The sequence below is a fragment of the Balaenoptera borealis genome, assembly GCF_965194805.1.
Source record: "Balaenoptera borealis genome assembly, chromosome: 21".
Taxonomy (NCBI): domain Eukaryota; kingdom Metazoa; phylum Chordata; class Mammalia; order Artiodactyla; family Balaenopteridae; genus Balaenoptera; species Balaenoptera borealis.
Window position 1 is genome coordinate 25,716,547 of NC_138880.1, and position 10,986 is coordinate 25,727,532.

At 37.9% G+C, this 10,986-nt stretch overlaps 2 protein-coding genes across 17 annotated transcripts in view; both read left to right on the forward strand.

Moving 5' to 3' along the window:
• LOC309619735 (uncharacterized protein) overlaps positions 1–3,642 on the forward strand; it is a 329,240-nt gene extending 325,598 nt beyond the window's left edge. The window contains exon 5 of the mRNA XM_082375350.1: positions 265–3,642. The gene's annotated coding sequence lies outside the window, so the exon portion shown is untranslated. The remainder of the gene's footprint in view (positions 1–264) is intronic.
• ZNF596 (zinc finger protein 596) overlaps positions 1–10,770 on the forward strand; it is a 292,573-nt gene extending 281,803 nt beyond the window's left edge. For 4 of the 16 annotated variants that reach the window (XM_082375297.1, XM_082375287.1, XM_082375295.1 and 1 more), the window contains 6 exons: positions 3,652–3,868; positions 5,165–5,247; positions 6,812–6,938; positions 7,658–7,753; positions 8,624–8,715; positions 9,185–10,770. In XM_082375297.1, the coding sequence (XP_082231423.1) occupies positions 5,236–5,247; positions 6,812–6,938; positions 7,658–7,753; positions 8,624–8,715; positions 9,185–10,450 (1,593 nt within the window). In that variant the 5' untranslated portion in view covers positions 3,652–3,868; positions 5,165–5,235 and the 3' untranslated portion in view covers positions 10,451–10,770. Of the gene's footprint in view, positions 1–3,651; positions 3,869–4,569; positions 4,820–5,164; positions 5,248–6,811; positions 6,939–7,657; positions 7,754–8,623; positions 8,716–9,184 lie in introns of those variants that run through there. The other 12 variants (XM_082375299.1, XM_082375298.1, XM_082375302.1 and 9 more) reach the window with 12 other exon arrangements.
• Positions 10,771–10,986: the final 216 nt, after the last annotated feature.

The following is a 10,986-nucleotide window of genomic DNA, read 5'->3' on the forward strand; positions in this document are numbered from 1 at the left end:
TAATACACAACTGTAAAGAAATCCTCATCCATCATCAACTCCTGAGGTTTCCCCCATACTTTAACCAGGATTCATTTAAAATTTATTTATTTATTTATTTTTGGCTGCGTTGGGTCTTCGTTGCTGTGCGCGGGCTCTCTAGTTGCGGTGAGCGGGGGCTACTCTTTGTTGCGGTGCGCAGGCTTCTCATTGCGGTGGCTTCTCTTGTTGCAGAGCACAGGCTCTAGGAGCACGGGCTTCAGTAGTTGCGGCACGCGGGCTCAGTAGTTGTGGCTCGTGGGCTCTAGACGCAGGCTTAGTAGTTGTGGCACGCGGGCTCAGTTGCTCCGCGGCATGTGGGATCTTCCCGGACCAGGGCTTGAACCCGTGTCCCCTGCATTGGCAGGTGGATTCTTAACCACTGTGCCACCAGGGAAGCCCCTCATTTTATTTATATATGCATGTGGTTGTAGATTTGGATAAAATGACAACTCTGTTTTTAATTTCCATTTTCCTAATTACTTAAGAGACTGAATGAATGTTGTTCTTTATAGACATGTATATGTAAAATGAATTTTTCTACTTATTTTTCTGCTTATATTTTATAGTTTATAGTTTAATTATACACACACACATATGTGCACACTTTGGTCTGATAACGTTGGTGAAGTGAAACCAAAATCCTTCCTTCATGGCCTTTGCTTTTTTTTCTTTCCTTTGTAAGGTGTCACCTATTTCATAGTATAAAATATTATGTTCATTTAGTCATAATATATTGTTTGTTTCAACTATTTAATTTGAATTATTTTAAAGTTTCACATAATATAGGTTCAGATGTAATTTGACCTTTTTTTCCCTTTTCACAATTATTTTGGCTGTATCCTCATCCCAAATCAAAATTGAGACAAAATTGACTTTTAGGATAATTCTCATTTTTTTATGTGAAATATCACATATGACTTTGGGGTTGGGGTATACTTGATTTACAATGTTGTGTTTCAGATGTACAGCAAAGTGGTTCAGTTATACATATACATATATACATTCTTTTTCAGATTCTGCATATGACTTTTAAATTTGAGTCGCACCAAATTTCTGCAGTCACTGAGACATTTTTGTCACCATGTCCTCTAGTCTAAGAATTTGGTTTGGCAGGCTTTGTTCATGTCGTATTTATGTCCTCAAAAAGTTTTAAAATTTCTTTACATGGGTTTGCAAATTTATTTCAAGTGAGTCATAATATTTTGCTGTTGGCTTTTGTGTGTTTACTTAGTTTTTAAATTATTGTTACTAAACAGGAAATATTGATTTCAGTATATTAAGATTGGATTTGTTCTCTTTAAAAAATACTACGTATGATAGTTAAAATGGATTCTCCTATTTTGTTTTGTTTGAAATCATATCTTCTGAGAATCAATACAGTTTCAGCTCTTTGATGCTATTTTTGAATTTCCTCTCCTTTCCTCTCTTTTCTTGGTTCTGATTCAAGCACCCAGTGCACTGATTTCTAGGATACTTCCTACTTCTATTTCCTTCTGATAATTTTTGAATAAATTAGACAGACCTCAGACAGGCCATCTTTATCCTGTGCCCAACCAAATAAGTTTAGTTCTCTGCTAACCTGTCTTTAGGTTTATATAGTAACACCGTATTGTAACTTAATATTTATGTTAATTAAATTGTAAATGCATTAAGGGGAGGAAATAATCATGTCATTGTTTTGCTTTACTGTATGCCCAGCCCGTAGCACTAAGTCTGACTTGTAATCGGTGCCCAGCAGTATCTGAGAAACAAAAAATTGTTTTGCTTATGTTTCCTTTTCTTTTTCTCTCATATCCTTCCACCTCCCCCACCATAATTTCACTACCCACACCCTGTGCCAGACAACCATCATCTAATTCTTAAAACTCATTAAACCTTTCTGAATTACTTAACTCCATTCTTCAACAAAAGGCTCATGTACAAACACAAGTCTTCCTGTCACTTTCTTGCTATCAGTTCTCCAGTGAATTCCCACTAGCTTTAGAAGAAGGACCAATCCAATTACAGTGGCCTTTAGGCCCTGAAATCTACTTGCCTGACACCCTCTCCAGGTCTTCCTGTCACTCAACTGCCTTCCAACGTGTTCTCATTTCCTGGGGTACAGCACATTCTGTGATGTGTCCATGATTTTATACTTGTTCCTTCATCAGAAAGAAAAAGCAAACTTCTGAACCTATTTCCGTCTCTGCAAAACTCCCTCAGACTTTTTGCCCAACTGAATTTTTAAGGTGTCATAAATAATGTGTGCGTTTCTAGAGAGCTTCCCCACCTCCACAAATGAAATACTTCAGTATATGTTCACAGAGTATCCTTGTCATTATTTCTTTTTTGTTTTTTTTTGGTTTTTTTCATTATTTCTTTAATCTCTTCTAAGCTCGTATTTAACTCCATAATGACAAATGATCTCTCTGCTTTATTCATCAGTATGATTTCACTCCCTGCTACAGTCTTGGCCCTGAGTTGACATGAAACATATTCATTTATGGCAAAAGGAGATCATCACTTGCCTCAAATATGTTGCAGTAAATAGGCTGAAAAGACATAGACCATCTCAGAAATACATGAAAATCAAATAGTTGATATAGTTTATTACAAAAGTAATACATACTAAATCCTTTTTTTACTGTCAGAAGAGTATAATTTTAAAAAAGAAAATTACAAAGAATTTCTTATGGGATCAAGTATTTCTTATGCCTTATACCTAAAATGAAAATACATTGCTTGATTTTCCTTCAGAAATAATATCCTTCTATAAAGTAATGTCTTAAGATTTTTAAATGTTTAATTTCCTTTTTAATATCAGTTTTTAAAAATATGCTACTTAGATGGGAATTCCCTGGTGGTCTAGTGGTTAGGATTCAGGCTCTCACTGCCATGGCTCGGGTTCAATCCCTGGTCGGGGAACTGAGATCCTGCAAGCCCCACAGCACAGCCCCACCCTCCAAAAAAAATCCTATTTAGAGACAGAAAGTAGAATGGTGGTTTCCAGGCATTGGGAGGAAGGGGAATAGGGAGTAGTTGTTTAATGGGTACAGAGTTTCAGTTTTACAAAATGAAGAGAGTGTTGGAGATGGATGGCAGTGATGGTTGCACAATATTATGAATGTATTTAACATCACTGAACTATACACTTAAAAATGACTAAGATGGTAAATGTTATGTGTATTTTACCACAATAAAAAAATTAAATTCTGTCTACAATAAAATCAATCCTGAAATTGATCATTTATTCTGGAAATTCTTAATATTTTGAGGATTGTAGGGTTTTTAGGACATGAGCTAGATCTGACTTGAAGAGACCTAACACTGGATGAGCTTTTTCTCACTTGGTAGTAAAAATGAAAGATATTTTCCTTCGATAGATATTTATTCAGCACAAACACTTACACTTCTGTAGAGTCACACTTATGTCCACAGCCTGAGAAAATGTTGGTAGATTACAAATCCTCCTACAAATAAAAATAGAGAGCAGGAAGGGGTCTCTTGGCTGCAGATTCTCAGTACTGCCCTGAACAACCAAAATCCATAAAACACTGAAGTCTCTGAGAAAAGGCATGAAGTTTGCTTTTGAGACTTTTAGAAGAAGCAGAATTAAAGGATATAATTTGTTGTCCTTAATTTCATCTACAGGGTTTACCTAAAGAGGCATTTCTTGATACATTTATCTTGATTGGGACCCAAGTTAATCAGATTTGTCCTTTGGATTACAAAACTGCATTAAAAGAGAGTTCACCATCAAAATGATGCATTCTCTAGAAAGAGAAAGAAGCTCTGAACTCTGGAATGTTGTGTCAGCATCCTCAATAAATATTTGGTTTCACTGGATTTTCCGTCTGTTTGGGTTCTGGTGAGTACTGGAGATCATTTTCACCAGGAGGGATGGCCCTCCTTTATTTTGTAAATGATTTTTTGTGAGAAGTGTTCATTTTGGTAGGAATTCAGTGACAGGATCTCTGAGGAACTGACATTCAAACAGATTGAAGGAAATAAGTATGGGGTAGGAAATTGTGTTTGTGGATTTGAGTAGAAATGAAGAATAATAGTGAACAGCGTAGAAGTAATAGCAATGCTAAATTGTATTTGCGATGTTCTGAGAGAGCATATAAAATGTCAACCCTTGGATGTCTGGTGGAGACATTGAAAAGTTTAGAGACTAGATAAAGAGTAATATTTGGGGAAAGTGGGAGATAATGGCCTGAGATCTATTTCCTTTCTAGTGTATGTTAGTTTCAAAAAAAAAAAAAAAAGCAAACTCAGAAATGGAATTCAGATATGAGTTTTGTCACTTTCAATTTAGAAAAAGCAATGGAAGAAATTGAAGCAATTGAATAAATATGTGGGCATACCTGGGCAGTGTACATAAGTAGAGAAGGATGAAGGAGTAGGATGGAGTCTTGAGATCTTCCAACAATATTGTTTGAGAAGTTCTTGGCAAGTGATCAGGAGTTAGAATGACCAGATTCCTTTGAAGACTGTAGACTGAGATGTTAGAGAAACCTAGGAAAAAGTATGTTTCCAAAAAGAGGTCATGTTATACTTTTTATTAAGCTCTAGGTAAAAGCCTGAGGCGCATACGTTGGATTTATTTATGCAGATATTATCAGTACGATAAGTCAAGTGGTGACTGGGATGTGAGGATTCGGCAACTGCACCTTCATCTTTTAGTTTGATTGTAAAGGCAAGAAGGGAAAAGTAGGGATGGATTGAGGCACCAGAGGGCTGGAACGGAACTGGAGAAACTGCTAGTGCACGGAGTAAGAATGATTCAACCTGAGAAGTTCCATGGTGGTTAGTAGAGGTGGGGACACATGTGGCATGAATCAGGGATCCCTATGGATTTTAGGAGGGGATTGGACAGTTCTGAACACCAGGGGTTAATTAGCATACAAAACTCAATGGTTTTTCACATTCTGCTCTCTAAATTGAAGGTATTTATATCTTCTTTACTAACAACAATAGTCATAGCCTTCTTGCGTTTGATCCTGGTAGAGGAGAGCTCTAGCCCTATTTCTCTTAGAGCACACTGCATGTTTCTTTTGGTTGTCCAGTGGGCTACTTCCACGTGAAGCATTGGGGCTTCATGATAAGTGAATATGGAGGTTGTGAACAGCTAGAGTCTAATGACTTTTTTCTTCTTCCTCAGCTTTGCCTCCTGTTGCTTGGACTGTGTGTAAGTGAAAACCCAGAAGTCAGCTGGCAGCTGAGCTAGTTACAATGGAATCACAGGTAAGTAGGAAATTACTCTTTCTACTGAAATTGCATCTCTGTTTTCAGTATATGGACATATTTCTCCTACAGGCACACATGTTCTAAGCACACTCGAGAGATTTTTCAAGGATCTGAGCTTCAGTTAAGTTTCCCCAGAATTCTGGAATGGTCATGTTGGATCAAGGACTCATCAAGTGGTAACTTCTTCCCAACATCACACTAAGATATTCCAGTCTCTATTAATGCTGTGTATTCATAGAAGAGATGAGAGAGGTTTTCTTTTTCTCATCTAGCCCATGGCCTAGTTGGCAAAAAAAAAAAAAATTAGTCATTAACCAGTTTATTAACTGTAATGAGCTCAGGATTGAGGTGAATACTGGTGATGAAGATGAGTGAGGAGGAAAACATTACAAACGAATAGAGAGGCAGATGTTCCCACAGGTGAGGTCAGTCAATCCAGTGTTACAGGTGCTGGGGGGAGTCTCAGAGCCTCTGGCTTGAGCTGCTGAATCATTTATCCTTTATAATGAACACCTCAGTTTTGTAGAGATGAAAGCCTACACCTTCTGATCCCAAGACCTGTTTGAATTCTAGTCAGTTGTGTAGAATCCTGGATGTTGCTTCAGTATTCTCTGCCATTTCATGAATAATAAACCTAAAAGTTATATTTAAGAAAGATTTGCTAGATAGTTATTACTTTACACATTAGCTCATTAGATCTTTCAGAACTCATAACAGATTATTAAACCTTTTCACTGATGAAGAAACTGAGACCATAAAGGGGAATAATCTAACCATAGCCATGCTTTTTTTTTTTTTTTTTTTTAATATATTTTTGGCTGCGTTGGGTCTTCGTTGCTGTACATGGGCTTTCTCTAGTTGCGGCAAGCAGGGGCTACTCTTCATTGTGGTGCGCGGGCTTCTCATTGCAGTGACTACTCTTGTTGTAGAGCATGGGTTCTAGGTGCGCGGGCTTCAGTAGTTGTGGCATGCAGGCTCAGTAGTTGTGGCACGCGGGCTGTAGAGCACAGGCTCAGTAGTTATGGCACACGGGCTTAGTTGCTCCGCGGCATGTGGGATCTTCCCAGACCAGGAATCAAACCTGTATCCCCTGCATTGGTAGGCAGATTCTTAACCACTGCGCCACCAGGGAAATCCCACCATAGTCGTGCTTTAAAAGTGGCATATCATGGATACTTCATCCCTTGTGAGAAGTCTTTAAAAGATTTACTTGAAATTGGTTGAGAAGACTGTTTTCGATACAAGTTTTCAAGTGGAAATGTTATAATCATGATCTGGAAGTCGTAATTACAAATTTATTGGGAAATCTCCAGGGTGTATTACATCACACCTCATGTGTTATCTCTTTGTAATGAAGTTTTATGTATCTAGAGTGTGTATGTCTCTGTAGGTATATCTGGAAGTCAGATGTTCATGTCAACACTGAGAATGATGTGATTGGACCCAAAATACTGTTTGAGATCTCTGTACACTCGACCTCCACCTCCTTAGTGCTTGACACCTGTACCATCCTCCCCTGGCAGAGATGGCCCTGTCTGAAACAATGTCCATAATATTTTAGGAATCAGTGACCTTCAAGGATGTAGCTGTAGACTTCACCCAGGAAGAGTGGGCCCTACTGGACACATCCCAGAAGAAACTATTCAGAGATGTGATGCTAGAGAACATCAGTCATCTGGTCTCAGTTGGTGAGTCTCTTACTCTTTATTATGTATGTATTCATTCATTCAACAAGTATGGAGAAAAACTTGCCTATTTCTTACTCCAAACTCTGTCTTGATCCTTTCATAACTCTCACAACTACCTTATCGCAGTTTTCTTTACTTCTTGCTTACATTTAGTTTGTCAGTCCCATTACAGTGTAATCTTCTTGACATAATTTTGTGTCTTTCTTGCTACTCAGTCTCTGATGCTCAAACAGTGGTGGGAACTATTTTTGTATGGGTGAGTAAATGTATTGATTTTTAAAAATGTATTTCTCAGCAAGGACTGGTTTGATCAGATCACAGTGTTAAAAATAACAGATATATTGTTTTCCACATAGAACTTAGATTTTTGTGGTGTATTTATTGGAAGTTATATTCATTGGATTGTTTTTGGAGGCTGTATTTTTTGGATTCTTTTTGGATATAATATTAAAACACCGTAGAATGAAAATATTGCAGATTCCACAGTCTGTCTTTGAACTTGGGCATGGGCATTAGCTGTGATAGGTTCTTAATGTCCTTGGGAACAAGTTCAAGAGCTATCATTTTGCTGGTCAAAGAGTATACATGTTGTTTTCAACGTACTCTTCTCTGTGCTGACCCTCAGAGGTTATTGTATTCTTCCTCATTAGTCTGCCCTATACTGATGCAATGTTATGAGCACAGAACTCAAAATCCACATATCTTTCTCCTACAAACAGGCAATCAGCTCTACAAATCAGATGTGATTTCCCATTTGGAGCAAGGAGAGCAACTTTCAAGAGAAGGGTTAGGTTTTCTGCAAGGCCAGAGTCCAGGTGAGATCCAAGAAGCTGTGCTTCAATAGGAGGAGGAGCCTGGTCAGTGAGTGAATAGGCCCTAAGAAATATCACATGAAGATATCTAAGTTTAGTGATATTTTTAAAATTTAGACAATATCATAGGAGAAAAATTTTTCAGATGATGTCATACCTTGCAGGTATCAATTTTCTATTCACGTGTCATTCTGCCTTTGTCCTTGGCTTTAGGCAAGGTGAAATTTATATACTCACTGGAGTTAATAAACATTCACAAAAAATCCCTTTTCATGGTCCTGTTCTATGAATAGGATCTTCTCTTTTCCTCCCCAACTTGCCATCTTTTTTTTTCTTCCTCTTAAGTGTTTGTTTGTTTATTGGCTGCCCCGGGTCTTCATTGTGGCACATGGGCTCTTCGTGTGGCATGCGGGCTTCTCTAGTTGTGGCACGTGGGCTCAGTAGTTGTGGCTCCCAGTCTCTCTAGTTGTGGTGCAGGCTCTAGAGTGCGTGGGCTCAGTAGTTGTGGTGCACTGGCTTAGTTGCCCTGTGGCATGTGGGATCTTAGTTTCCCTGACCAGGGATCAAACCTGCATCCCCTGCGTTGGAAGGCAGATTCTTAACCACTGGACTACCAGGGAAGTCCCCACCATCTTCATTTTATTTTTCTCATATTTCAGTCCTGAGAATGACAATTGTTATAGTCCTATAATGTGTTTCTTCTCTTTAGAATATTCCTTAATTTGATGTTCTTTCGTTTTTTCTCTTCAGACTATTCCTTAATTTGACATTCTTTCCCATCTGTGTGTCAGTATTTGAAACATACACAAATGGGCATTGGGTCTCTTCACCATTTTAATTCCTAATACCACTATAGAGATTTATTTTTTCCAGTCATTTCAGGTAGAGAAGATGATCTGAGAAAACAAGAAATGATATCCATGCAGCATATCTACAAGAAGGACACATCTGTAATCAGTGCAATGGTAAGCTTCACGGGTGTAAACGTATTCTTCCAAATGAAGACCTAGGAATTGAATAAGTTGGGAATTTGGCACACTTACCTGATTTAAGTTGGGATCATGGGCTCCCACAGGAGAAAATTTTAGTTAGTTTGGTTTTAGGGAAGAAACATTAACCTGTAGTCAAAACCATAACTTGAGGTCTTACATAAACAGACAATTATATAATCATGGCTTATATTCCTAATCACTGAAACATAATAATGTCTTTAACATCTGTATAAACAGATGTCTCTGCAGTTGGGTTACTACAAAAGATAAAATCTATGCTTGCAAGAGAGTAATGTCCCATGTTTATGTAAATAACATAGGGACAATTTTAACTGGAGTCTGTCACTGCATGATTACTCTAGAATTTATATGTAGAGGAATGAATGAAGGAATGAATAAATGTGGGCAAACCTGTAACAGTCTCTCATTTCCTTTCAAAAAGCAGAGATCTCACAGTCAAGAGGATCCTTTGGAATGCAGTGATTTCAGAGAAAAGTTTACTGAAATCTTAACATTGGCTCAATATGTGATACCTCAAGTGGGAAAGAAACCCTTTATCAGCCAAGATTTTGGAAAAGCCATCAGTTACTTGTCATCCTTTAATATACATAAGCACATTCATGCTAGAAGTAAATCATATGAATGTCATCAACGTACGAATGCCTTTATTCAAAGTTCTGCCCTTAGGCAGCACAATAATACTCAAACTGGAGAGAAAACATTTGAATGTCATGTATGTAGGAAAGCCTTCGGTAAAAGTTCTAACCTTAGACGACATGAGATGATTCACACTGGAGTGAAACCACATGGATGTCATCTGTGTGGCAAATCCTTTACTCATTGTTCTGACCTTAGAAAACATGAAAGAATTCACACTGGAGAGAAATTATATGGATGTCATCTGTGTGGGAAAGCCTTCAGTAAAAGTTATAACCTTAGGCGACATGAGATGATTCACACTAGAGAGAAACCAAATGAATGTCATCTGTGTGGGAAAGCCTTCACTCATTGTTCTGACCTTAGAAAACATGAGAGAACTCACTTTGGAGAGAAACCATATGGATGCCATCTATGTGGGAAGACATTCAGTAAAACTTCTTACCTTAGACAACATGAGAGAACTCACAATGGAGAGAAACCATATGAATGTCATCTATGTGGGAAGGCCTTCACTCATTGTTCTCACCTTAGAAAACATGAGAGAACTCACACTGGAGAGAAACCATATGAATGTCATCTATGTGGAAAAGCCTTCACTGAGTCTTCTGTCCTTAGACGACATGAGAGAACTCACACTGGAGAGAAACCATATGAATGTCATCTGTGTTGGAAAGCCTTCACTGATTCCTCTGTCCTTAAGCGACATGAGAGAACTCACACTGGAGAAAAACCATATGAATGTCACCTATGTGGGAAAGCCTTCAATCACTCTTCTGTCCTTAAACGACACGAAAGAACTCACACTGGTGAGAAACCATATGAATGCAATATATGTGGGAAAGCCTTCAATAGAAGTTATAACTTTAGATTGCATAAGAGAATTCACACTGGAGAGAAACCGCATAAATGTTATCTATGTGGGAAAGCCTTCAGTAAATATTTTAACCTTAGACAACACGAGAGAACTCATGCTGTAAAGGTAATAAATGTGGAAGATTCACCACCCATAGCTTCAAAGTATAAACACTATTGTGGACTCACACAGTGAAGAAATACTATGTTTATATTCAGTGTATAAGAGCCTTTATTCATCCTTATTACTCCACTCAACTAAAGTTAATTCAAAGTGGAGAGAATCCATATGTATGTCACCTATGTAACAAAACATTTAGCAGTGGACTCAGGTGGGAGAACTGAAACTGCAAATGGAATGAATGTGGAAGAATCTTCATCCTCAGCTGTAACTGTTAAACTAAATGCATAAATCACATGTCAGAGAAATTCTATATCTGTAATCAGTGTGGAAATGCCTTGAGTTATAAGTTATCCTTTAAATAAATAAGTAAACTGCACAAAAGAGAAATTCTAGACCTGTAATCACTGTGCACTCTCGTTTAACTTAGCACCACCCTTAGCATTCATGAGAAGATTCAGTGTCAGGTAACTGCTAAAAAAAGAAATAAGTGGGAACAAATTAGGACATGAAGGAGATTGAAGACATTTGGAATGTCCCATTTCTGGAATGCCTAATATATTTACACTTACTCATGTAATGACAAAGTACTGCTCCTCCTAGTGATGCAT